The sequence below is a fragment of the Trachypithecus francoisi genome, unplaced genomic scaffold, assembly GCF_009764315.1.
Source record: "Trachypithecus francoisi isolate TF-2019V2 unplaced genomic scaffold, Tfra_2.0 Lachesis_group16, whole genome shotgun sequence".
In the NCBI taxonomy this organism is placed as follows: domain Eukaryota; kingdom Metazoa; phylum Chordata; class Mammalia; order Primates; family Cercopithecidae; genus Trachypithecus; species Trachypithecus francoisi.
In genome coordinates, this window is record NW_022681461.1 from 45,129,251 (window position 1) to 45,156,655 (window position 27,405).

General features: G+C 39.4%; 1 protein-coding gene across 4 annotated transcripts in view; it reads right to left on the reverse strand.

The window, feature by feature from the left end:
• The window catches only part of TTC39B (tetratricopeptide repeat domain 39B), a 150,122-nt gene that overhangs the window by 51,990 nt on the left and 70,727 nt on the right, over positions 1–27,405 (reverse strand). For all 4 annotated transcript variants that reach the window (XM_033237394.1, XM_033237396.1, XM_033237395.1 and 1 more), the window contains 4 exons: positions 18,015–18,110; positions 5,763–5,873; positions 2,531–2,662; positions 1,369–1,445 (listed from right to left, as the gene is read on the reverse strand). In XM_033237394.1, coding sequence (XP_033093285.1) covers positions 1,369–1,445; positions 2,531–2,662; positions 5,763–5,873; positions 18,015–18,110 — 416 coding nt within the window. The remainder of the gene's footprint in view (positions 1–1,368; positions 1,446–2,530; positions 2,663–5,762; positions 5,874–18,014; positions 18,111–27,405) is intronic.

A 27,405-nucleotide genomic window follows, 5' to 3' on the forward strand; every position in this document is an offset into this window, starting at 1 on the left:
AATGCCATTCTGTTTGACCATGGTTTTGGGGTCAACATCATGCCCCTTTGAAATAAGTCCCAAAGATGTGAAATGTCTCAACTCCTCTCCTATAATCAATACTCTAGCTTCACATCGTGCAAATGTTCCCAAGTTCTCCGAAGTCCAAAACAAGTTGATAATACTCATCTAACAAAATAAACAAAACTTCCTAATAAAACACCCTCAAAAATATGTCTGACATATACTTGACCATTAGAAACTACTCTGACAGCAGTATCCAGAACTGCTCTTGCTCTAATCAACCAAAGCTACTTCTAGTAGCTTTGTATTTTGTGTTTGCTAGTATGGTATATTCTAGTATTTTGTGTCGCCTCTTCAGAGAACACATTTGACAATGACAATACAGGCACAGATTCTCCTGGGATGGCAAAAGCTTTATTCTACAATGATCACATTTGAAGGACATTTTTTTTTTCCTTCTACAGGAATATCTAGATGCTCCTTTCTTGTAAACTATTCTGGACTAGAGTGTAACACGGTAAAGACAGAACTGATCATGAACCTTCTGCCCTAGTCCCAGCGGCACATCAAGCAATTGACAGCAACAGCGATCATTTCCTCCCACCCATCTGATCAGGGTGCCGCAGCCAGCCATTCCTGGATTCTTGAATATTCCTAAATGTCCACAAACCACGCATCTTCCATACTGTGAAACATCATTTTTTAAAAGATACCAAAATTACTTCCACCTTGAAAAAAATTTTTAATAGCTTGTGGAAAACTGAAATTCTCATAGATGAATGGTAAGAATATAAACTGACCTATATCTTTGGAGAAAAAAACTGGGAATACCTATAAATATTGTAACTTTTCAAACTGCCAGTCTTGGCTATTCCACTTTTAGAAATCTATCTTATGAAATAACTTTTCAAGATGCATTAATCCATATGTATAAGGATTCTAGGACACCATTATTTGTAACGGTGAAAAAATAAAAACAATAGAGAAAATCCAATTTTGGTGTACAGTACACCAATCCTGTGGAATATCACACAGCTGTTAAACACTCACATGTAATGACCTGGGAAAGTGTCAATGTCAAATTTACACCTATTATGGGATTCTATGCTTGCAAAAAAAAAAAAATGAACAATCCATGAGTGACAACAAAAACCCTATGTGTACCTTATTTATGTATTTGAGTATGTATGTAGAAAAGGCTTTACAATGAACTATTAACAGTGGTTACTTTTGGAAGGTCAGTATGATAGGGAAGAAAAAAAGACATTCTATTGACTTTATACACTTCAGTACGGAATTTTATGAGATGATCATTTTTTAACTTGTAAAATCAAGGAAAAAAGTGATCTTTTAAATGACTTTTACCTTCACTCAGTTGCTCCAGGGATCCTCTAGAAAGAAGACTTGAGAAAGATTCTACAACTGTGTATTTTTTCCTGTATCTACATCGAGTAAATAAAAAGGGAGATAGAAAACAGAAAAAAAAAATCAGGCTAAGCTCATTTTCATTTGACATTCATTTCAGTCACTATCACACTATCACACAAAGAGTCAAAAAGCTGAAACTCTAAACCCTGAAGTCTGCAGGACACAGATCATCCTTTTCCAACACTCTACACTCAGCACTGGCTAGCCACTTGCGGGAACTCAGTTTGCGTTACTGAACACCACGTGGGGAAACCCACACACGCCAGTGAAAACTAACCTCCAAAGTACCTTCCCTTATCCTGATAACTAAAATCAGGATTTGTGTAAAATTCTCCACAGGTGAAAAATGAAGTTAAAGTGCAATATTTGGAAGCTCTCTTCATTTGAGGAGCTTACAACACCATTATATGAGGATGCAATTTCACCCATGTTAACCTTCTGATCATGAACCTTCTGCCCTAGTCCCAGCAGCACATCAAGCAATTGACAGCAACAGCGGTCATTTCCTCCCATTCATCTGATCAGGGTGCCGCAGCCAGCCATTCCTGGATTCTTGAATATTCCTAAATGTCCACAAACCAAGCATCTTCCATACTGTGAAACATTTATCATTTTTTAAAAGATATCAAAATTACTTTTGCCTTGAAAAAAAATTTTGATAGGGTCTTCCTATACACACAGGGTAAAGCTTAAAATAAAACTAAAACTCTATCTCATTTTCACCAAACAAAAGTGTTCAAAAAGAGGTCCTTCTTAAACAAATAAAACATTCCCTCATGAATTTGCATCTCCCACTTAAAACAAAAACGTTCCTTGCGTGGCTTGGTTTGGTGTGCAGTACCTAATGTCATCTACCTTGAGAGATGCTTGCTGCTAATCCCACAGAAATCCCCCCCATATCTCTGTAGCTCAGACCTCAGGTTATCAAAAAGAAAAGTGGAATATATAGATGCCAAATGGGAATCCTTCAGCTTCGAGGCTGAATTTCTTTTCTGTAACTGTGGCCAATTTCAAACACAGAGCTCTTGGTCAGGCAAATGACATTACACAGGCATAAAAGTTTGCAGTCACATCTCAAGTATTGAATGACTCATCATACTTTTGGCAGGTTTGTAAAGCGTCCTTCATGGCAGAAATGCCATTTTGGATGTCCTGTTGCTCGAAGGTCAGGACAGCCTGCAACACCACAATGGTACTGTAGCCCAGAGCATGGTACATACTCTCCTTAGCCCTGGGGAGAAAACAGGGAATTCAGACATTTTAATTCAATGGAAATATTGATCATAAGAAATCCTAGTAAATGCATGTCCTGACTTGCACAGTAACCTTTATTCCTTCATCATAATCACCAAAATTATATGGGTGGTGAAAAGTAACCTCTTAAGAACTCAAGTACCAAGGACTTTCCAATGTAAACCCACACAGGCAGAACAAAATGTTCCAGGTTGAAGGGGACAATATGCATTTCCCTATTTCAACACAAGAGGGCAGCCTGTGGGCAGATTCCAAGCAAACCAACTGTTTTCAGTTGAAAAAGGGGCAGCATACCTTTGGCTCTGAAGTAAGTGCTAAATAAAGGCCGCTGGAAAGTATTTTTTGACAGAGAGATTCTGATATGTTTTTTCAAAAATAAAGGCTCATTTAAAGTAATTCCTCTCCTCTCCAGCCAAAGGCCAAGAGCAAACAAGATTTTGGAATAAGTTGGGCTGGTCACAAGAGCCATGACCAAAGTAGATGTCAGACCTTGTATCTGGTTCTAATCCCATTATCTGAAATTCCTGATTAAAGTTCTTGATATTTCAAATCATCAAGTTCCCATTATCTGAAATTCCTGATTAAAGTTCTTGATATTTCAAATCAAGTTACAGTGAGAACTGCTTCAGGATTCTTAAAGATGTTAATGAGTCCTAACGGATGGCAGACATCCAGATTCTCGGGCTGTGAGAACATCATTTATTTTCTCAAAACTTCTTAAGCTGTATTAATTATTTATAAGGCTTAAAATGCTAATGCATGGTTTTGTTTTTAATTTAAATATTAATGCATAACAGCCTGCTACCATGCAAAACAAATGCAAGCCACATTATCTTTTGCCCCCACGGAAATAGTCTAAACATCCTTAGGTAATTTGCAGCTTGTCCTGAACATTGAGGGCACTCACTATCTGTTCAAAAGAACCACAAGGAATCAGAGCAGCCCAAAGTTAATCATTAATTGTGGTTTCAAACCTCACATTTTTAACTGAAAGCTCTTTCAAGAAGAAAAAAAAAATTATTTCAAGTAAGGGAAAAGTCTTTTTTTTATTTATTTATTTATTTTTGAGACAGAGTTTTGTTCTTGTTGCCCAGGCTGGAGTGCAATGGCACGATCTCAGCTCACCACAACCTCTGCCTCCCAGGTTCAAGTGATTCTCCTGCCTCAGCCTCTCAAGTAGCTGGGATTACAGGCATGTGCCACCATGCCCAGCTAATTTTTTGTATTTTTAGTAGAGCCAGGGTTTCTCCCTGTTGGTCAGGCTGGTCTCTAACTCCCGACCTCAGGTGATCCGCCTGCCTCGGCCTCCCAAAGTGCTGGGATTACAGGCGTGAGCCATTTAAACAGTGAAACATGTACAAAACTCGGAGATGAACCTGACTGAATACAACACTAAATCGTTTATTTTCATTCCATGTTATGATCAGCTGTGTGTCAGTGGCAGAGAAAGACTTGTCTGAATAAAAATCAAAGGAGATAATGGGTACAAAAATACAGTTAAATGGAAGAAATAACTTCTAATATTTAATAATAAATTATAATTAACAATAATGTATTGCTATTTCAAAATAGCTATAAGAGAATAATTATAAATGTTCCTGACACTAAGAAAAGATAAATGTTTGAGATGATGGATAACCCAATTACCCTGATTGATCACTGAACATTGTATACAGGTAAGGAATTATCACATGTACTCCAAAAATAGGTACAACTATGGCTCATCAATAAAAACATTTAAAAACCCAAAGAAGACAGGCAAGCAGGCTGAGAAAAGAGACAGAAGGAGAGACCAAGAGAGAGGGAAAGACAAGCAAACAAAAGGAGGTAGAGACAGAAGACAGAGAAGTCTGAGGGACTGAGAAGGAGAGAGGGAAAAAGCAGGGGACAGGCAAGGTGGAGATTGTGAGGCAAATATTGAAGACAACACTGGAAGATTTCCTTAAGACTATTCTTCACAGGGCTTCACCATCGATTTCATCATTTGTTCTTAACCTGTGGAACGACAGCTGACCCACCTTGACTACAGCTATTCTAAATCTTTACAGAATTACCATAGCAGCTCCTCAGCAGGTCAATTAATCTCTAAGATTCAGATGACCAGAATCCAGTCGCCCTAGTAACCACTCAAAGTAAGGAATGAGATTGCCCACTTTTGTGTCCAAGTAAACTTCCAGGAAATTATTATACGAGTCTAAGCTTCATCTAAGCAAGTGTTTGAGGGCACAATGTAAGACTATTCTTGTCAAGATAAAGACCGAGTAAACAGGCAAGCACAGGTTTTACTGCCACATCTGAAAACTTAACAGGTACTATTAATTGAAATTAAATTGCTTAACTTGTTTGTCGAACAAATAGAGAACCCCAGTAACTTTTTTTTTTTTTTTTTTTTTTGAGACGGCGTCTCGCTCTGTCGCCCAGGCTGGAGTGCAATGGCCGGATCTCAGCTCACTGCAAGCTCCGCCTCCTGGGTTTACGCCATTCTCCTGCCTCAGCCTCCCCAGTAGCTGGGACTACAGGCGCCCGCCACCTCGCCCGGCTAGTTTTTTGTATTCTTTAGTAGAGACGGGGTTTCACCGTGTTAGTCAGGATGGTCTTGATCTCCTGACCTTGTGATCCGCCCGTCTCGGCCTCCCAAAGTGCTAGGATTACAGGCTTGAGCCACCGCGCCCGGCCTAACATTCTTATTTTCTTAAATTTCTTTTTAGCATTGAGATCAGCATATTCTGGTTCTTCCCCTCCCCATTTCAAAGGAAATTTTTTCAATATTTAAAAGGAACAAACATAAAAATATTTCACTGAAGAAAGCAAAATTGAAGCCTTATAAAACTACTTAAAAGATGACAATATCTGAACAAGAGAGATTAAAATATGCAAAACAATCAGAAATTTTCTACTAATTATATTTGAAAACTCAGATTTCTAAACTGAATTTTAAAAGTGACCAAAGTAAGGAGGTCTGAACTAAATTAGCTTATCAATATTCAGATGGGAACAGATAATTTACAAGCATGACATCAAAGAATCATCAGAAACATCTGAAAGATATTTTATCTAAAAGACACAAAGTAAATTACCAGGGGCGAAGCAATTCTAAGGCGTCTGTAAATTTATTGCTTAGAAATAAGTTCAACGCCACAGCACATTCTTCGAGGCCACTCTTGAGATCCACCTTGGTTGACGATGAACTAAAGATCAAGAAAAAAAAACAGAGAATTTCTGTAGTTTTACCATCAACAAGTTGTCCACAGGGAGTGTGTGTATGTGGATTCTGGAGACGGGACAGGCTGGAATTCTAACTTTGCTGCTTACTGTCTATAAGATCCCTGAGTCTCAATTTTCTTATCTGTAAAACGGGAAGACCAACACCTACTTTGAGGGGCTGCTGTGAAGATGAGGTAAACTGACAAATGCTGCTCATAGCAGGCGCTAAATAGATGATAGTTCCCTTCCCCACTGCTTCAAAGACCGTAAGTGTAGGAATTCCACACTTTTGTACATGGAGGAGGGGGAGACTATTTTATTCTAGTCTGGTTATACATGGGGAAAAAAACGTGCTTCACTGGAAAACCACGCACTGCCGAGACTCTAGAGGAGATCTCTACAGGTAATTAGATTCTGATTCCCAGGGAGCTTACAACTCTGTAAATTGTAGATAACTAATAGCAGTGCAAAATAACTGTTGTCTATAGGCATGTTAATTTTGCCTGGCCAGTAGAGGTTCAACTAACTTCCCTCCCCAGCTGTGGAATAAGTTAGTTTTCCTGGATTTGCACATTAATTTCAACAATACGTCACAGAAATTTGTTCTGTTTTGATTTCTCCTTTGAATCTGTTATAACATCTGCCAAATGTCCTCATCTATAATTAATAATTAATCAGTGATTAAATAAAATCCTTAACATGTTCATTTTTGTATCTATGAGTCATGATTTTATCCTTTTTTCAAAATTATATTAATCACTTATGATTGACAGAAATTTTGTTCTTTAAAGCCATCTCTAAAATATTTTGTGTAACAACTTGTAAAAGGGCAATATTTCAGTAAGTAAATGAGCAGTAGGATGATCTGGTAAACAAAAATGCTGATAAGAAATAAACCAGCAGGCATGTTTGCCTCATGCCCAGCACTTTAGGAGACGGAGGCAGGAGGAATACTTGAGGCCTGGAGTTCAAGACCAGCCTGGGCCACAGAGTGAGCACTCGTCTCTATAAAAAAGTTTTTGCAAAAGCCAGGCTTGTGGTATGTGCCTGTAATCCCAGCTACAGGTATTGTGGTGGGAGGGTCGCTTGAGCTCAGGAGTTTGTGGTGTAGTGAGCCATGATCATGCCACTGTACTTTAGTCTGAGCGATAGAGACCTTGTCTCAAGAAAATAAAATGGGGCCGGGCATGGTGACTGATTACAGCACTTTGGGGGGCCGAGGCAGGTGAATCACTTGAGGTCAGGAGTTTGAGACCAGCCTGACCAGCATGGTGAAACCCCATCTCTACTAAAAACACAAAAATTAGCCAGGTGTGGTGGCGGGTGCCTGTAATCCCAGCTACTCAGGAGGCTGAGGCAGGAGAATCACGTGAACCCAGGAGTCAGAGGAGCAGTGAGCCGAGATTGCACCATTGCACTCCAGCCTGGGCAACGGGAGCAAAACTCCATCTCAAAAAAATAAATAAATAAAATGGGCCAGGTGCGGTGGCTCACACCTCTAATCCCAGCACTTTGGGAGGCCAAAGCAGGTGGATCATTTGAGGTCAGGAGTTTGAGACCAGCCTGGCCAACATGGTGAAACCCCATCTCAACTAAAAATACAAAAATTAGCTGGGCTGGGTGTGGTGTTGCACTCCTATAATCCCAGCTACTCAGGAGGCTGAGGCAGGAGAACTGCTTGAACCTGGAAGGTAGAGGTTGCAGTGAGCCAAGACCATGCCGCTGCACTCCAGCTAGGCAACAGAGCAAGATGCTGTCTCAAAAACTAACTAAATAAATAAATGAAATGAAAAATAAATAAATAAATAAACTTGATAAGTATTTGAAGTTGAGTTTCCATCCCACCAACCTCTTGAACTTCATTCTTTAAGACATGAAAGCAAAGTGCCCCTTCAGTGTATTCTCTAGCAGGAGTAGGTTCTGAGGGCAATGCCAGAACACCTTCCCCTCGCAGGTCTTCTCATGGCTCCTTCTTGTTATTCAGATCTCAGCTAATGCAGAGCAGCCTGGCTGACCCCATCCCATCCTGTCTCACTGTTTTTCCTTCCACCATTATTACCATCCAGAAGTATTTTGTGCATGTAGCATTTGTAGACATGCTTGTCTGTCTTCCCTCTCTAGAACATAAATGCAAGGAGGTTGTTTTAGCCATTCCTGTGCACCAGTGCCTTCGACAATACCTAGAACACATTACATGCTCAAAAAATATTGCTGAGTGGTGAATGGGTGGATACAACTGTTCTGAGCAGAAACAGAGACTTCTTCATGCCTAGCGTTTGAGACACCTCCTCTAGGATGGAGTAGAACCAAGGCAAGCTCTTAACGGAGGGCTAAGAATTGCTTTGCCCTTAAGTTTCCAGTGAACGAAGAGATCAAATAAGAATGCTAGGAGTTCACAAACCTCTCACAGCAAGATTTTTCACAAGAAAGTTGCCTGATACCTCCTATACCAGTCCATAACCAAATTTTGTCAGTGTTACCTCCTGAACGTCTCTTGAATTTATCCTGTCTCATCGCTACCGTCCAGCACAGGTTAGTCATCATGTGTTGCCTGGGGTCTATAGACCCATTTCTTTCCCCATTGCTTACCTCTGCTCCCCCTCATCAAATCTTTACCTAGAGTCCTTTGAACTAATATTTATGCTAAATATGTACCAGGTACTCTTCTAGGTGCTGGCAATACAGCAATGAACAAGATACACAGGATCCCAGGCTCTCGAAGAGCTTTCATTCTACTGGAGAAGGGAGGGCAGATTTGCACAAGCACACCAAGAACTGATCAGGGTCATCCTTGATTGGGATAAGTGGTTTGGAACAGAACCTAGGTGTTGCGGGAGGCAAGGGTGGGGCGAAGGCCCAACATTAATGAGGATGGTCAGGAAAAGCTCTCCAAAAAGGTGACATCCAATCGCTGTATAATGGAGCCAGCCATGGGAATATCTAGGTTGAGGGCAGAGGGGGCATTCTAAACTGGGAAAGTGATGAGCAAGGCAGAGAAGGAGAGAAAATGAGGACAGAAAACAGGCAAAAGCCAGAAACCATAGTGGCAGAGAGGATGAATTTTATTCTTTGAACAAAAGGAAATACATCGGCTCAGAAATCCTCACTCTTTTCTCAGCATCCCCTCCCTTCAAATATTAGCTGTTCCCATTTTACCTCCCGCCAATTCTCTCTAAGGTTACAGCTCATCCTTCATCACCAGGAAACAGACTGTGAACAGATACTAGTCCTCTTGCCAAACATCCACCTCTGCATCTCAGCTGGCCACACTGTCACCTGGGAGGATACACTATACACACCCCCACTTAGATACACAAAGTGGGAGCTCAGCACCTCTGAACACAGTATACTCAGCTCTTTCGAGTGGTTTACGATGATGCTCACCTGGAATTAACACTCCTCTGCAGAACACTAGGGTTACCATGTGTTCTGTAAGGAATGACCAGGACAGCAACTTTCACCATGGTCAAGACTTCTGTCAAGTATCTCTCGGACACACATGTTCCTCTTCATTTCCACTGCCATCACATTAACTGAGACTCTTATCACTTCAGATGTGAATTCTGAAATACTCTCCAAGAATGCCTTCCTATGACTGCTTTGACTCCATGGTTCTCAAACTCCAGCACACATCAGACACATTGGGATACCACTCTCAGGCTATTCTCCCCTTCCTAAAACAGATGCTCATCATTCTGCCTCCTTAGATTAAGAACCTAAAGTAGCTACCCACACCTATCACGTGCACTAGAAATCGGCTCACCATACCTGTCCAACCAGACAGGAATGATGAGCAAGGCTATTTAAAAACAGTCCAGCTCACGCCTGTAATCCCAGCACTTTGGGAGGCTAAGGTGGGTGGATCACGAGGTCAGGAGCTCCAGACTAGCCTGGCCAACATGGTGAAACCCTGACTCTACTCAAAATACAAAAATTAGCTGGGCATGGTGGCCCACACCTGTATTCCCAACCACTGCAGAGGCTGCAGTGAGCTGAGATCGTGCCACTGCACTCCAGTCTGGTCACAGAGTGAGACTCTGTCTCAAAAAAAAAAAAAGCACTCCGGTATTCTGCAAGAGGCTCATCAGCATAGCAACCCCTCAAGTATAGCACGATGTAATTAATGAAAAGATTCCTGGACTGGAAAGTAGAAGTCAGCCAAGCCATTCTCCAGCCTTGTGACCCTCACAGTGTCCCTTAACTTCCCTGAGTCCCTAGTCTTATTTTTGAAGTGCTCTCATTTCACAACATCTGCAGGAAAAGCAAAGGCAATGGTTACTATGAGTGTGTTTTGTGAACTTTCAAGCCCTGTGTAAGTTAATAACCATGTCTAATTCTCCAAAATCTATGGTGCTCAGTCCACATATTCATATTCCTGCCCTGCTGGAGACACGCCCGAGTGCCTTTCATAATATACATCTTCAGTGAGGTGACGACTCCTCATGTTTCTAACTTAAAAGATATGTTAATTTAAGGCAGGATGAGTTTTTTAGTCTATTTTAAAATATATATATATATATATAAAATGAATACATAACTTATAAAAATGTGGAACTATATCATTATCACTTACATTCCAATTCTTACTTTACGAATTACTTTATAAGCTTGGTTACAAAAAAACTTCATAGTAAATGAGCATCTGGGCCCTGGAATTGGATCCTTTTATTCATTTCCTGACTCCCTTTTGCCTCAAGAGAAGTCAAAGATTTCCCACAATATATTGGTTCCACTGAAACTGTGATCCTCGAGAACTAGGCTGCAGCCTCCCAAGGCCATTTTCTATTACTTATCTGGAGGTTTTGTCTCTTTCCTCTAGAAATCATAATTTTTACTCATTTATGTTGGACAGGGAAATAACTGGTGACTTTTTTCTCCTCCTTCCAAATTATCTGAACTCTGCTCATATTACTTTTATAATGAAAAACTGATTTATAAAAATTTTGAAAAATAAAAGTAGTATTTTAAATAACGGCAAAGGAAAAGTCTTTTCTCCACCACTTCCCAGTTCTGTAACCTTGAACTCACTTTACCTCTGTAAGTCTTAGCTTCCTTATTTGTAAGATGGGGATCGTTAAGTCTGCAGTTACTACTATACAAAGTAGTTGCAAAGATGGAGGAAGCTCTGGAATTAAAAGTAGAAGCATTTATATATATTGAGGCATTACTACAGTTCTCCACAAGTGTCAACCTGCACCATCTCCCCTGCTAAGAACCACATACGCACACATACATGGTGACCTGGCAAAGTTTCTCTGCACTTTGCTCATAATCTGATGACCTTCTACTATTAACATATCTGATTCATGAGATCTATTGATTAAAAGGCAAAGAAGGGATTTTATTATTTGTATTACAATCAATAAAAGTCTACAAAACCAATATATAATCATCGTATCCCCTCACCCTTCTCCCCTGAAGCAGGTCACAAGACCCGCATCTAAGAGGTGTCCTCCCTGGACCCTGAGGAAAGGAACATCCTTATCTCCGATGCCTCGGACTTCCCGGAGCAGGGACTTCACTAGATGAATGCTACTGGACTTTCCTCTCCCTCCTCCCCTCTTCATTCCTCCTCTGGGAAAGAAATGAATTATCTGATTGGTGAGCTGGAAAGAAACACGGGGCATAAATGGCCCAGCCCCTTTCTTACACGGAAAGAGGATGCAGAAAAGTCTATTCTCTCGGCGATGCAGTGAGCTAGTAGGGCAGGCTCTACTGCCCCCCACTGCCCAATCATGACCCTCACAAGGGAGGCCTGTGATTTAGGGCTGAAATTCCATTCAGGGCTATGTCAAAAAGAAGCCCATTTTTCCATGCGTCTAAGCTGTAATACAACCTCCAACATAGTCTTTGTGAATAACGAAGCTATGAATTTGATCTCCATAGGCCTGATTCTTGCATCAATATTTCAACTTAGGCCAAAAAGGAACCTTTTTTCCAAAGAGAGAACTAAACACTTAGAATCTGTATGCACAGAATGATGGGCGGACAAGTTTACTCTTCAGAGACTTTTACTAATTTGTGTGGAAGTATCCAGGGTTCTTTTGCAAGCAAATCCAAATCCAAGTCCCCTGCACCTGTGGATTCCAGATCTCCCTGCCCTCAAGAGCTCCAGGGCAAGAAGTCTCAGGCATTACTACAATTCAGCTGTGTGGTGTTCAGAAGCTCAGAAGCAACTGTGAGTGGACAGCCAGACTACAGACACTCCTGTTACCATTTCTCATTAGTTATCCAAGGGAGAGGAGGGACCCCATAAGCTCATAGTCTACAGTGGGCTGTGTTAGATGGCAAGACTTCCAAGAAAGTCATTAACCTCTTCAAGTCTTTGTTTCCTCAGCTATGAAAAGGATGAGGATACGACAATATCCACCCAACAGGTATTATTAACATTGCTGTTATGAGCATCAGAAAAGATAAAAATGCAGATGTGAAAGGTAAAAATGCAACTACGTAATGCACTAAAAGGAATGATGTAAATATTATCATCTATGAAAGAATAAAAGTGACTGCTCTCTCCTCATGTGAATAGTGTGCTCATCCTTCAGACTCAAATGGGGAAGCAGAGGTTTTTTTTTCTTTATTTCCAAATAATTTCAGGCTTCCAAAAAGCTGGAAAAATAGGACAGAGTTTGTATACCCAGTTCCCCTAGATAACATCTTACGTAACACTTTGGAAGGGTGCTGGCAATTATTTTGTAGCATTGCCCTTTGGTCTGTCTGATGTTTCCTTATGATCAGATTCAGGCTACACATTTTGGGCAAGAGTCTACGGCCATATCACCCTGAACACACCCGATCTTGTCTGATTTCAGAAGCTAAGCAGGGTCGCGTCTGGTTAGTACTTGGACAAGAGACATTACGGGCAAGAAAACCACAGCAGTGATGCCGTGTTCTCAGTGCATGGTATCAGGGCTATGAGCTGCATGCACAGCTTGTTTCTGGTGATGACCACATAGCTAGGGTGGTCTCTAATGTGAGGTTACTACTGTTCCCTTGGGAGTCACTAAGCATCTTCGAGGAGGTTCTCAAGACTCTGCAGATACCCCATTTCACAACACACATTGCCCCCTAACTTCAGTGTCCACGGAGTGTTCTTGTCTGTACCCATTACCATTGTAGTTTGTCAAACAGCAATTTTCTGTTCCCGTCATTTCTTCCACATCAGTCAGAATGAATAGGGAAGAGCTCTCCCTCCCACCACTGACATGTTTACCCAATTATTTATATACTATAAACACATCGATATTAATTGATTCTGTGGACTATATAACTCATTACAGTCATTATTTATTTTCTTTCTCACATAGTCCCAGATTTGGCCATTGGAAGCTCCTTTATGTTGCTCCTGTGTTCTTTCGACAAGCCCTGTCCTTTTTTCCAGCAATTCTTTACTTTCTGGCACAAGATCTTCTAGGTTCATCTTGTACTTTCCCGGCCCTGGTGCTGGAATCAGCCAGGAGCCTTGGTTTCTTTTGTCAGAGAATGGCATCAGAACTGAGGCCTTGGGTGCCAAGGGTCTCTGCGTCTAGGCCCCAGAATAGCAGAGTTCTGACCCAGAGCCACCCCTGTGGTGCCACAGTGCTTCAAGTTATGTCTACTTTAGTAGATCTGTTAATTAACAGAAAGAGTTAGGTTTTGTTCGTTTTTTTAAAAAAGTACTTAGTCTATATAACCAAAACATGATATATAAATTCATTTAAATTATTATACCTTAATGCCCCTCCTTCCTATCCTGATTTTTTTTTGTTAATAAGCACAATTATAATAAGCTGCTTTTCAGTATTGCATTGTTATATATGGTAATACTTTTACATTGCCCAATATGTCTCTAACAAAAATAACTTATTTTGAAACGACTTCTCGGCAAACACTGGTGACTACTCTGGTTAAACAACTAAGCCAGATCATTAGGCGAAGGCTAAATGAATTAAGAAGAAGCAAGACAGGGTAACATAAGTACAGTGAGAAGGTGGGATGTATTCCCAAAAACGTGCCTCGGCTTTCCCCAGCTCAGTCAAGGGTTTTTGTTGTTGTAGTTGTTAAACTAAGAGGGATTGTTCTGAGAGGGAATGGTACAGATGTGGTAATGGCATGGAAAATACACCTGGCACTCTTCTAACACAAAAGCGGTAAAAGCTAGACTTAACTCTATGTGATAACAGCTGGGCAATCTCTCCTGCATTTTTTTTTTAATAGTGGTAAAATATATATAGCATAAAATTAATTATCTTAACCATTTTAAAGCACACAGCTCAGTGGTGTTAAGTATATTCATACTGTGTGAACCAAACAGGTGTGGTTCATCACTTCAATCTTTATAACTTTTTCATCTTGCAAAACTGAAACTCCATACTCATTAAACAACTCCCTCTACCCTGAATTCTTTACTAACCAATCCAAGGGAGAGTCACCCTCTTCTCTTACAAGCCCTTGGCCAACATTCTGCCATAACCTTCATGATTGAGCCATGTGGACACCTCATCCCACTAAACCAGTCTCTGGAACTCAGTCTCCTGAGCAGCCAGAACTCCCTATGTAATTCTGGGATATCCCAATGCCAACCTTGATTTGGTAACTAAAGCTACCAACACTCTGTACCCACACTGGGCTGACATATCTAGGCTTGGTAAGTAAAGTATAAAGAAGTCTATGAAAGGTTTTCTCTCCGTTCCTTTAATTCTGAGGCCCTAGACCCCTGTGTTCTGTTTTTATGACTTTCTCAAGTAAATCAAAAAGACACACTTTAACTTAGAGACTGTAAATTGAGCAACCTTGTGTTCAGCCTGTTTCCTATGGAAAAATACATATTTGATGAGCCAACAATATGTCTCCCACCTCCAACGAAGAGATGTGGTAAGAGGAGAAAGTAAAGTGATGACAAAGCTCTGGCCAGTGTGCCGAGTCTTTCCTCACTTTTCCAGAGTGACTTTAACACAGTTGTTTCAACAACTAGTTTCTAAACAGATTTGAAGTGATGAACACAAAACTGTCAAATATCTTAAAGTTTGTCACTTTGGTGACCTGAAAGCACACTGGCAGGAAATTCTAACTCCAAGAATTTCAGAGTGACAAGGCACTTTAGCTGATCATGTACTTCTCTGGATATGAGGATCCATTTGTGGGAAGATTCTCTCTTGGCTCTTTCAAGGTTGGAGGGAGAATCAAAAGAAACCATGGTTGTCAAAACACTTTGTAAGACTAAACAAGTGAAAGGGATTATAAGCAAGGAGGCAAATGAGGTTCTTAAACGTGCACCGGCCCAGAAATGAGAAGGTGGAGCATCAAGATGTAATGCCACCACTGCCTGGCCGTGGCACTTGGCTATGTCACTTGACACCCAGGGTGTCTCACATGTTAAATGGTGACTCAAACTCCCTCCTTGGCTGTCTCACAACTTTGTGTTAAGAAGCAAATAGCTATTTGTGGAGTGAGGAGTACCAGAAGGAGTAACATATGAGGTATGGCATTATCATTTTCTGTTCAGACTAACTCCATAAAAGCCACATTTCTTGTCCACATCCAAGCTTCCTCCACTTTGCAAGTGTCCTTTTAGGCTGCTCCACATTACATTTATAAGGGCTTGCTTTGACACATGCATTAGAAGACCTATTAATTAAAAGGCAGAGTGAGAATGTCTATTATTTAGTTTTTAAAAAGAAAAAGACTATGAAAACTGCAAATGTGAATACAGGTTGAGCATTCCTAATGTGAAAATCCAAAACTGAAATGCTCCAAAATCTGAAACTTTTTCAGGACCCACATGACACTCAAAAAAAAAAAAGTTCACTGGAGTATTTTGGATCTTTGGATTAGGGAAGCCCACCCTGTGCTATCATGAAAACACTTCTCAATTATTTCTTATATTTCACCTCCACTTCCTTTTATGTAGCTTTAACTTCTTCCTCTCTGACTCCTTCCCAACTCAGAAATATACACAAACCTCATTCATTTCTATTTAAAGTAAAACCAGCAAGAAAGGTAACTCCCTCAATCTTGCTTTCTCTCCTAACGCACCCTTCTCCCACTCCTTCTTTTCATAGGCAAGAGCTTCAAAAAAGAACTGATGCTCACTCTCCCTACTTCCCCACCTCCCATTGACCTTTAGCCATGCAGCCTGACTCCTGCCTCAACTTCCCTGAAACCTTACGAGCTAAAGGTCTCCAATGACCTAACTATGAAATGCAAAGGATACTTTTTCACCCGTATCCATGAAGACCTCTTTGCCACACCTGGCTCTGCTGACTGCATTCCAGAACTCACCCCTCCCCCAAGTCCCTTGCCTGTCCTGTGGCCACCAACTCATAGAGTCTTCCTCTCTCACACATCTATGTAGCTCTTGTTTGAACTGTCATTGTCTCAGCCATCCTTCAATGTTCTGTGTTCCCGAAAGTTCCTTCCTCCATTCTCCTCTTTTGTTATGGCTCTCTGGGAAATACAGGTGTGGTTTATCACTTCAACAACTACGTGCATGCTAAAGACTTCCAGTCTACAGATGCAGCTTGTTGCTGACTATGCATATCATGCCCTTATTTATTATCGCTTTCAGTAATTTTTATTTTATTACAGCTTTCAAACTCAGCATTATAAAGTCGTTACTTAGGAAACTATCGGATGAGTTAGAGGATAACTATGAAGGAAGAGCACTTCTTTTAGAAGAAAACACAAAATTCCATGAGCAGGGACATACACAGTAAAAAAGGATATGGAAAACAAATGCCTTAAGATACTTAGAAGTTATTTTCAACTTCATCTCCATTCTGTAGCCTCTCCTGTATATTGCGTGAGTAGAATCCTAAGACAAACTACGAAATCCGTGAGTATAAAGAACACATGCAGAGCTGAAATTTCAAATGCAAAATCCAAACTGCTAAGGATCTGCTGTATAATCTTAAAAGTTTAATAAACCTCTAAGGATGGATGAAAAGTGCTTTCTCATGTACTAAAACAGCTTTAACAGAGCTGCCTTAATAACTCACAAAAAACAACCTTCATGTTCAAAGAGAGAATCTGTTAATTCTAAATGATCTGGAAAGGAACAAAAATTAATCAAGTATGATATCACAGAAAAATATCTAATGGAAGAGGAAAATATCGTGATATATTAAGTTTTAAAAAGTAGATTACCGAACAGTATAATATGATCCCAATTAAGAAAAAAATTTAGGCCGGGCGCGGTGGCTCAAGCCTGTAATCCCAGCACTTTGGGAGGCCGAGACGGGCGGATCACAAGGTCAGGAGATCGAGACCATCCTGGCTAACACGGTGAAACCCCATCTCTACTAAAAAATACAAAAAACTAGCCGGGCGAGGTGGCGGGCGCCTGTAGTCCCAGCTACTCAGGAGGCTGAGGCAGGAGAATGGCGTAAACCCGGGAGGCGGAGCTTGCAGTGAGCTGAGATCCGGCCACTGCACTCCAGCCCGGGCAACAGAGCGAGACTCCGTCTCAAAAAAAAAAAAAAAAGAAAAGAAAAAAATTTAATATCTCTACATATGAAGAGAAAAAGAATGCACACAAAAATAATTAGGATTATAGTAATACATATTTCATTCTCTTTGTGCTTTCTATAGCTCTGAATTTTCTACAATGAACACTTCTTAAAATGTATTTTTAAACCAAGATTATGCAAAAAATGTAAGAAAGAAATAATCATAATATAATATTTGATGAAAAAGTCTATTATGGTTACAACTGTATCAAGAAGCACATGCCTAGGAAAAAGACTGGAAGGAAATACACCAAAATTCTGTGTTCAAGTGGTCATCATTATGGTTGATGTTTGTCCTTTCCTCCATTTTCCCCAATGTTTGGCAGTGTGATTTACTATTTTATAACAAAAATAACTGCCAAAAATATTTAAAGACAAAAAAGACTGGAAAGGGAGTTGTGCCCCAAAGTTGAATTTCATTTTGCTTTCATGTAACAGTGCCACCTATTCACTGAGTCCCTGAGCAGCCACCGTGTCTCCTTCCCTGATTTATAAAATGGGCACTCTACTTGCCTAGGCCTCTCCTGACCTCACTGGTTTGTCAAACACAATGCACTATGCAAATATCAGTATTCTACTCCTTCAAGGGTTGGACTGTTCCCCTCTCCTCCCCCAGGAATGCCCACAACCCTTCCTGACCTGTTCACAGTAGATGCTCCGCGCTGTCTGGGTGCCTGTTGTGTATCACATGATGCAAAGTGAAGGCTGCTTGTTGCCATATCTGAGTGAGAAGATCTGTTAATTAAAAAGGCAGAGTGAGGTTTTTTATTTCCTTGTCCTGTGAGAAAAATCTACATCAGTGCAATTACACAACACAAGCTTTCCAATTATTTTTATACATTTATCAATTTTAAAAATCAAGTAAGAAAAATCTACTGTATGTGTCAAACATTCCTGAAATACAGCCCTAATAACCTTATTTTTTCATTCTAGTACACAAAAAATAAGTTAACTGAAATTACTCCACAGCTCTCCACCCAAAGATAGGATTGTATCTTGTATATATCCTTCCAGGTTTTTCTCCCAAGTAAATCTATATATATTTTAATAAAACTTTATTAAAGCTATGTATTATAATGGGCTATCATATACAGTTATCATGGATTACATACAGGAATTATTCTGAATTTTTTCTTCTCAATAAATCCAGAGTTGCTTTATCATAGCATCTGCAACATTCTGCTGACTGGAAATATGATAATTTGTTACCTGTACCTCATTTTCAGGCATGTAGGTTACTCCCAAAGTTTTGGCATTACAAACTACTGTAATAAGCCCCTTTACTCACTTGTCTAATTATTTCCTAAAAATACATTCCCGAAGGCAAGGGTGCTTATTTTGTAAGGTACTTTATTTTTAATCAACTATCTAATTTCCCATTAAATACACACCACAGAAAGCTAACATAAAGAAGGTGAAGACCAATCTGCCTTGCAGAATCTTAGGCCAGTTTATTGACCCAAAGATATCTCACAGACACACCATGGGGGCAGGTCCACTCAGAGAAGGAAACTTCCAGAAAGAATTTAAGTCCTGCCCTGTATTACAATAGAATTGCCAATCTCCTTCCAGTTCCACTCACCTTAACAGTACACATCTCACAGAGAAGAGCCAGAGTCATTAAAAAAAAAAAGGCAGAGTCATTAAAAAAAGAGAAGTTGTGTGTGTGTGTGTGTTCTGTTTTGTTTTGTTTTTAATTCTAAGATGTACAATGGGTGCAATGGCTCACGCTTGTAATCTCAGCATTTTGGGAGGCCAAGGCGGGTGGATCACCTGAGGTCAGGAGTTCAAGACCAGCCTGACCAACATGGTGAAACTCTGTTTCTACTAAACATACAAAAATTAGCCAGGTCTGGTGGCGCATGCCTGTAATCTCAGCTACTGGGGAGGCTGAGGCAGGAGAATCGCTTGAACCCAGGAGGCGGAGGTTGCGGTGAGCCAAGATCGTACCGTTGCACTCCAGCCTGGGCAACAAGAGTGAAACACCATCTCAAAAATAAATAAATAAATAAATAAATAAGTACAGTGCCCTCAATTAAGTGGAGTTCCCCCCACCCCCCATTTGGAAGTTCAGACTTTCCAATGCACTCTAGTATTTTAGACTAGACATTCATTTTTATCTTGGACATATCAAGTTCCCTAAATTTTACACATCATGTAGGGGAAGATTGAAATTGTTCTTACAAGGCTGGTTAGGTGTGGGTGGTGGGAGGGAAGAAAACTCCACAGGTAAGGGGAAATGTCACTAGAAGACAAGTTATTTCCATCACAAAAACTTGTTATTATGAGAATACAGGTACCCCTTCCATAAATAAGACTCTGGGCAGTGACCATCAGCTCCGTTTACAAGCAGGGAAAGAGGAAGTGACTGACTGAAAAGGCTATCTACCCATTTGGCAAGAGTGTTTGCCCATTTGTTCACTTACAGATTCATTTTCAAGGGCTAGAAACACACAGTCTTTGAAATGTACTGTAAAAATATCCCCTTTTCACATTTGCCTTTAGCTTTAATAAAAGTCTCCCCAATATTGAAATTTTTGCTTAGTCATAACTATCACTCTTTTCTTTAACATCTCTGATTTTGAGGGCATACTTAGAAAAACCTTCCCTCTACAAAGATTATATAACATACTTTTACCTGTGTTTTACTTTTCAATATGTAATTTGTTTATTCGTTTATAATTTAAATAGATGGTACAAGATAGTGCTGTTTAATTTTTTTCCCTAATCTTTTGCCACGTTTCCCAAGATTGTTTTTAAATAAACCACATCTTTTACCCCAATGATTTGACATGCCATAACACACTAGATAGGAACATAAATTTGTTGTGCCAGGTAAATATTATATGTTTCAAAGTGCTAAAATAATTGAGACTGGGAACGGTGGCCCACGCCTATAATCCCAGCACTTTGGGAGGCTGAGACAGGCAGATTACTTGAGGTCAGGAGTTTGAGAACAGCCTGGCCAACATGGTGAAACCCTATCTCTAATAAAAATACAAAAATTAGCCAGGCATGGTGGCGGGTGCCTGTAATCCCAGCTACTCGGGAGGCTGAGACAGGAGAATCACTTGAACCTGAGAGGCAGAGGTTGCAGTGAGCCAAGATTGCGCCACTGCACTCCAGCCTGGGTGACAAGAGTGAAACTCTATCTCAAAAAATAAAAATAGTAATAATGAATTGGAAGGCCATTCAGCAAAGATGGTTCCTATACAAGCAAATGGAAACTCAACTCAATGTAAACACTCAAAACGAAACTTAAGCTTAGCCAATCAGAAACCGCCAACTCACCTCTAACTAGGCACTTCCCACTTGTCCCAGTCAAATATTTTATTTGTCTTGCTTCTTTAAATACTTCATAAGTTTCCCCCTCCCACTCCTTAGGAAGACACTGAACTGCTTGTGTTCTAATGATATTCAATTCAGGAATCACTCAGTGCTCAAACCAACTAGCTAAAATATTACTGTGCCTAAATTAATCTGTTAACAAAAGCTAAAATTATTGTATCTTTACCTGACACAACAGATTTGAATTTACCAGAATATAATAATTATTAATAAAATAATGTTACATTTTATTCCTCTTTTCTAAGGCATAAAGGTTTAGATTCTTCTAGTCCTTTATGTTTGTATACACATGTACATGAAGTCACCGAAATTCTATAGTATTTCTAGATTTATGTTAATATCACAATAAGCATATCATGCCACAAACTAATTTTTTATTAAACTGGATTTTTTAAGATATAGACCTAACTCATTTATTGAAAGTACTGTCTAGTGTTTTAAGAAAGCATTTTCTCATTTTGTTAATAAGAAATGCTTCAAATACATAAAGTAGAGAAAATAATACTGCAAACACCCAAGTATAATCTAGAATCCATTTTGTGTACAGTCTGAGCTACATTTAATTCTTTCCTGCATGGATAAGCAAGAAATAACTCATCTACTTGTTATAACAGCTTGGAAACTAGGCAAAAGGAAGACTGCATGTCCTCTCAAGGTCATCTTGGAGCACCGTCCAACAGGCCCACCCAAGGAACATTTAATTCCCTAGGAGGTATATATCTTGTTTGGCTTCCTATTTACTATTAAAACCTACACTCTGTAAAATTATGTTAACGTGTAGATTTTTTAATCTGGTAGGTATGTAAATAATTTCTGTGTGGTAAGATTATGGTTTTATTACTTTGCTGGAGGTTAACCAGTTTAGTGCATAACAAACCTTATTTCAACACTTATTCTTTCCTCAGTTCTCCAAATGCTGTTACCAGTTTTACCATCTTGCTTGATTTCCTCATTGACATGTGTTGATTCCATAATTATGATACTTTGACATACTGGATTATTCTGCTGTCTCTTACACACAGCAATTTTCCATATGTGCGCAGGTCTGTTTTTGGGCATTCTTTTGTTCCATCGCATATTTGCCTCTCTCTGCCCTAGTCACACCATTTTTATTATCATGGCTTTCTGAGACCTGTAAGCCAATTGGAGCGAGTTCTCTACTTTATTAAATATTCTTTTTGTCAGATTGCTATTATTACACCTACATTCTTGTTTATGAATTTCAGAGTTAGTCATTATAACATTACAAGCAAGTCCTGCTGGAGTTTTGACTGGGAATTCATTACATTATTAGGAAATCTACAGAGAATTGTTGTCTTTATAATATTGCATCTTCACATCTTTATATATTTATTCAGGTCTTCTCTTATTTCCTTCATAAAGGCTTTTAATATCTGAACACTGTACTGATATGCATGTACCCTTGCAAAAGAGCCATGCTAAATCTTTATACTGGAGGCTGCGAAAAGTAACACACTGAACTTCAATTACACCTAATTAGTACATTGGACTATATGCCCTTATTCTGTCTTGTTTTAACAGCTCTAACTTTAAGTTTTTAAACAGCTTTATTGAGACATAATTCACAGACCATAGAATTCACCCAATTAATGTTTATAATCAATGGTTTTTAGTATATTCACAGACTATCACCACAATCTAATTTTATAACATTTTGTCACCCAAATGTATCCATCTATCAGCAGTCACTCCTCATTCTCCACTCCACCTCCTCTAGTCCTAAACAACCACTAATCTACTTTCTCTGTCTACAGATTTGCCTATTCTGGACATTTCATATCAATGGAATCATAAAACGTGTGGTCTTTATGCTTGGCTTTTTCAGTTAGCATGTTTTCAAGATTCATTCATGTGGTAGCATGTAACAGTATTTCACTCCTTTTTATTGCCTAATATTATCCCACTGCATAGATATATCACATTTTGTTAATCATTTGTTGATAATATATTAATTATTTGCATTTTTGCAGCCATTACGAATAATGCTGTTATGAACATTCATGTACAAGTTCTTGGCCAGGCACGGTGGCTCACTCCTGTAATCCCGGCAGGACTTTGGGAGGCCGAGGCGGGCAGATCACTTGAGGTCAGGAGTTCAAGACCTGCCTGGCCAACATGGCAAAACTCCATCTCTACTAAAAATACAAAAATTAGCCGGGCATGGTGGTGCGCACCTGTAATCCCAGCTACTCAGGAGGTTGAAGCAGGAGAATTGCTTGAACCTGGGAGACAGAGGTTGCAGTGAGCTGAAATCGTGCCACTGCACTCCAGCCTGGGTGACAGAGTGAGACTCCATCTTAGGAAAAAAAAAAAAAACAAGTTATCGTGTGGACATGTATTTTCATTTCTCTTAATTATATATCTAGCATCGCTATGGAATGCTAAATATATGGTATGTGGAATTGCTACATTATGTGGTAACTCTATGTTTGACATTTTGAAGAACTACCAGACTGTTTTCCAAAGTGGTTGTGTGATTTTTCTGATCTTTTTTTTATTATTTTTTTTATTTTTTTATGTTTTTGTAGAAATGGTGCCTTGCCATCTTGCCCAGGCTGGCCTTGAACTCCTAGGCTCAAGCAATCCGTCCACCCCAGCTTCCCAGAGTGTTTGGATTACAGCATGAGCCACCATGCCTGGCCGGCTATGTGATTTTATATTCCCACCAATAATGTACTAGAGCCCCAATTTCTCAACAGTTTGGCCAGTATTTGTTTTTGTCCATGAGGTACGGTGGTATCTCATTGTAGTTTTTGGTGTGCATTTGCTTATCGACTAATAATGTTAAGAATCTTTTTAGGCACTTAATGGCCAATTGTATATCTTCTTTGGAGTAATGTCTGTTAGATTATTTTCCCATTTTTAATTGAGTTATTTATCTTTTTATTTTCCCTTGAATACTGCTCTAATTTTAATCACTAGGTAAACTATTTGCGAGTGTAAAGCTTACAGCTATCTTTGTTTATACTTTTTCTCTCAATCAAATCATAGATAGCAGAGCCAATTCAAATTTAACTTCCCCAATAAATCCAACACAACATGCTATGTTCCTGCACAATGAGATAAAAGCTAACCCATATTTTAAAATAAAATAAAATTTCAAAAATGAATAAAAATATGTCCTTCAAGCTTTTCCATCAACATTAAAATCTCCCCTTAGGGGAGAAAAGGAATGCGTGTAGATAGGCCAACTGATATGCTCTGGAAGCCACCATGTTTGTAATCTAGAGTCGAAATGGTATCCACCAAGCCAGTGCAGCCCTCTCAACTCCTGCAGAGACCGTGGCACATCTCACCAGGAGCTCCCCCTAGTCACCCCTACCAGGGTTGGTGCTTGAGCTCATCACTGGGATACTCATGGGCAAGCTAGGGAATCTAGTTCTGCCCAGCTATGTCCCCCCTCCCAAACCTGAACAGGAACCTCAAGGCACCAGGCACTCCTCTGTCCAACTCATCACCTGAAACACAGAGGGCATGTCACAGTAAATAAAAGTCAAGTACATACCCATCTGCTTGTGCGGCAACTGGCTCTTACCCATAAGTGCCACATACTGGCTTCCAAGTCAAACTGCACAGTCCAATATAAAATCTGCGGACAGAATTGCGCAGGGCTATAGAAGCGAACCCAAAAGACCCTATCCAACATACTTACTCTATAGTTACACACTTAGAAGAGGTGGAAATGGGGCGGGGGGTATGGAGGGAAAGTCTATCTAAATGAAAATAAATTCAAAAACAAAAACTAGTAGCCTCTCTAGATGAGAAGGAACCAACATAAAAATTCTGGCACCATGAAAAATCTAAATGTTGTGACATCACCAAAGGGTCACACTAGCTCTCTAGAAACAGACCCTAACCAAATAAAAACTCAGAAATGGCAGATAAATAATTCAGAGTATGGGCTGCAAGTAAACTCAAAGAGATCCAACAGAAGGTTGAAAAATCAACACAATGAAACCGTGAAAGTAATCCAAGAAATGAAGGAAGAGACTAATATCCTTTAAAAAACAAAAACAAAACAAAACAAAACAACAAAAAACCCGAGAACTTCTGGAAATGAAAAATTCACTTAAGAAATTTCAAAATACCATTGAAAGTCTTAACAATAGACTGCATAGGCAGAAGAAAGAATTTCAGAGCTTAAAGACCTCCAATTCATATCACCAACTAATAATTTTCTTAAAAATAGCTTGAAGACCAACCTTTCAAATTAACCCAAACAAAAATAAAGAAAAAAGAATTTTTGAAAATGAACAAAGCATTTCAGACATACAGGATTGTGTAAAGCAACCAAACCTATGGCTTATAGGAATTCCTGAGAAGGAAGAAGAAAAAGTAAGCAACCTGAAAAATATATTTGGGGAAATAATTCAGGAAACTCCCTAATCTTTCTAGAGAGGTGAACATCCAGATACAAGACATTCAGAGAACACCTGCAAGATACTATGCAAGATGAACTTCACTAAGGCATATAGTCATCAGACTATCCAAGGTCAACACTAAAGAAAAAATGTTAAAGGCAACTAGAGAGAAGGGTCAAATCACCTACAAAGGAAAACCCATCTGACTAAGAGCAAACTTCTCAGCAGAAACCCTACAAACCAGAAGAGATTGGGGTCTATTTTTAGCATCCTTAAAGAAAAAAAAAATGCCAGCCAAGAATTTCACATCCTGCCAAACGAAGCTTCATCAATGAAGAAGAAACAAAATATTTTCTAGACAAGCAAATACTAAGGGCATCTGTCACCACAAGACCTATCCTACAAGAAATGCTGAAGAGAATTCTAAACATGGAAATGAAAGGACAATACTCACCATCATAAAAGAACACATAAGTGCAAAGCTCACAGATCTTATAAAACAATTACACAATTGAAACTCCAAAACAACTAGCTAACAACACTATGACAGGAATAAAACCTCACATATCAATACTAACCTAAATGTAAATGACCTAAATGCCCCACTTAAAAGATACAGAGTAGCAAACTAGGTTTTAAAAAAAAAAAAAATACAAGACCCAACCATCTGCTGCCTACAAGTGACCCACCTACTGGCTAAAGATACCTTTAGACTCAAAGTAAAAGGGAGAAAAAAGACATAAAATGAGAATGGAAAACAAAAGTGAGCAGGAGTCACTATTCTCATATCAAGTAAAACAGACTTCAAACCAACTAACAGTAAAAAAAGACAAGGACATTTTATATATAATGATAAAGGATTCAATATAACAAGAAGATTTAACTATTCTAAATATACATGCAACCAATACTGGGGCACCCAGATTTATCAAACAAATCCTACTAGACCTAAGAGAATAGACTGATATCAACACAGTTACAGTAAGGGACTTCAACACCTCCACTGACATCACTAGACAGATCATCGAGGCAAAAAATCAACAAAGAAACTCGGGACTTATACTGGGTTACAGACCAAACAGACCTAAGAGACGTTTATAGAACATTCTACCAAACAACCACAGAATAAACACTCTTTTCATTTGTGCGTGGAACATTCTCCAGAATCAACCATATACTCAGTCATAAAGCAAGTCTCAATAAAATCAAATAAATAAAAATCATATCGAGTATCTTCTCATATCAGAGTGGGATGAAATTAGAAATCAATTCCAAGAAGAACTCTCAAAACTATACAAGTACATGGAACCTAAACAACTTGCTCCTGAGCAACTCTTGGGTAAACAATAAAATTAAGGCAGAAATAAAAAAATTCTTTTAAATGAATGAAAACAAAGACACAACATACTAAAACCTCTGGTACACAGCAAAAGCAGTGGTAAGAGGAAAGTTTATAGCATTAAACGCCTACATCAAAAAGACAGAAAGACCTCAAATTAATAACCTAACATCACAACTCAAGGAACTAGAAAAACAAGAACAAACCAACCCAAAGCTAGCAGAAGAAAAGAACTAACAAAGATCAGAGCAAAACTAAATGAGATTAAGACCAAAAAAAAAATAAAGGCAAGAAATCAACAAACTGGCCGGGCACAGTGGCTCCTGCCTATAATCCCAGCACTTTGGGAGGCCCAAGCGGGTGGATCACCTGATGTTAGGAGTTTGAGGCCAGCCTGGCCAACATGATGAAACGCCATCTCCACTAAAAATACAAAAATCAGTGGGGCATGGTGGTGCATGCCTGTAGTCCCAGGTACTTGGGAGGCTGAGGCAGAAGAATTACTTGAACCCAAGAGGCAGAGGTTGCAGTGAGCCAAGATCATGCCACTGTATTCTAGCCTGGGCAACAAAGCAAGACTCCATCTCAAAAAAGAAAAGAATCAACGAACTGAAAAGTCGGCTCTTCAAAAGGATAAACCAATTGGCAGACCATTAGCTAGACTAACCAAGAAAATGAAAGAGAAGATTCAAATAAGCATAATCAGAAATGATAAAGGTGATAGTACAACCAATACCACAGAAATACAAATAATCTTAAGAGATTCCTATGAACTCCTTCACGCACACAAACTAGAAAACCTAGAGGAAATGGATAAATTCCTGAAAACATACAAACTCCCAAGATTGAAACAGAAAGAAAAAGAAATCCCAAGCAGACCAATAATAAGTAATGAAATTAAACCAGTAATAAAAAATCTACTGGGGGAAAAAAAAAAAGCAGCTCAGGACCAGATGCATTC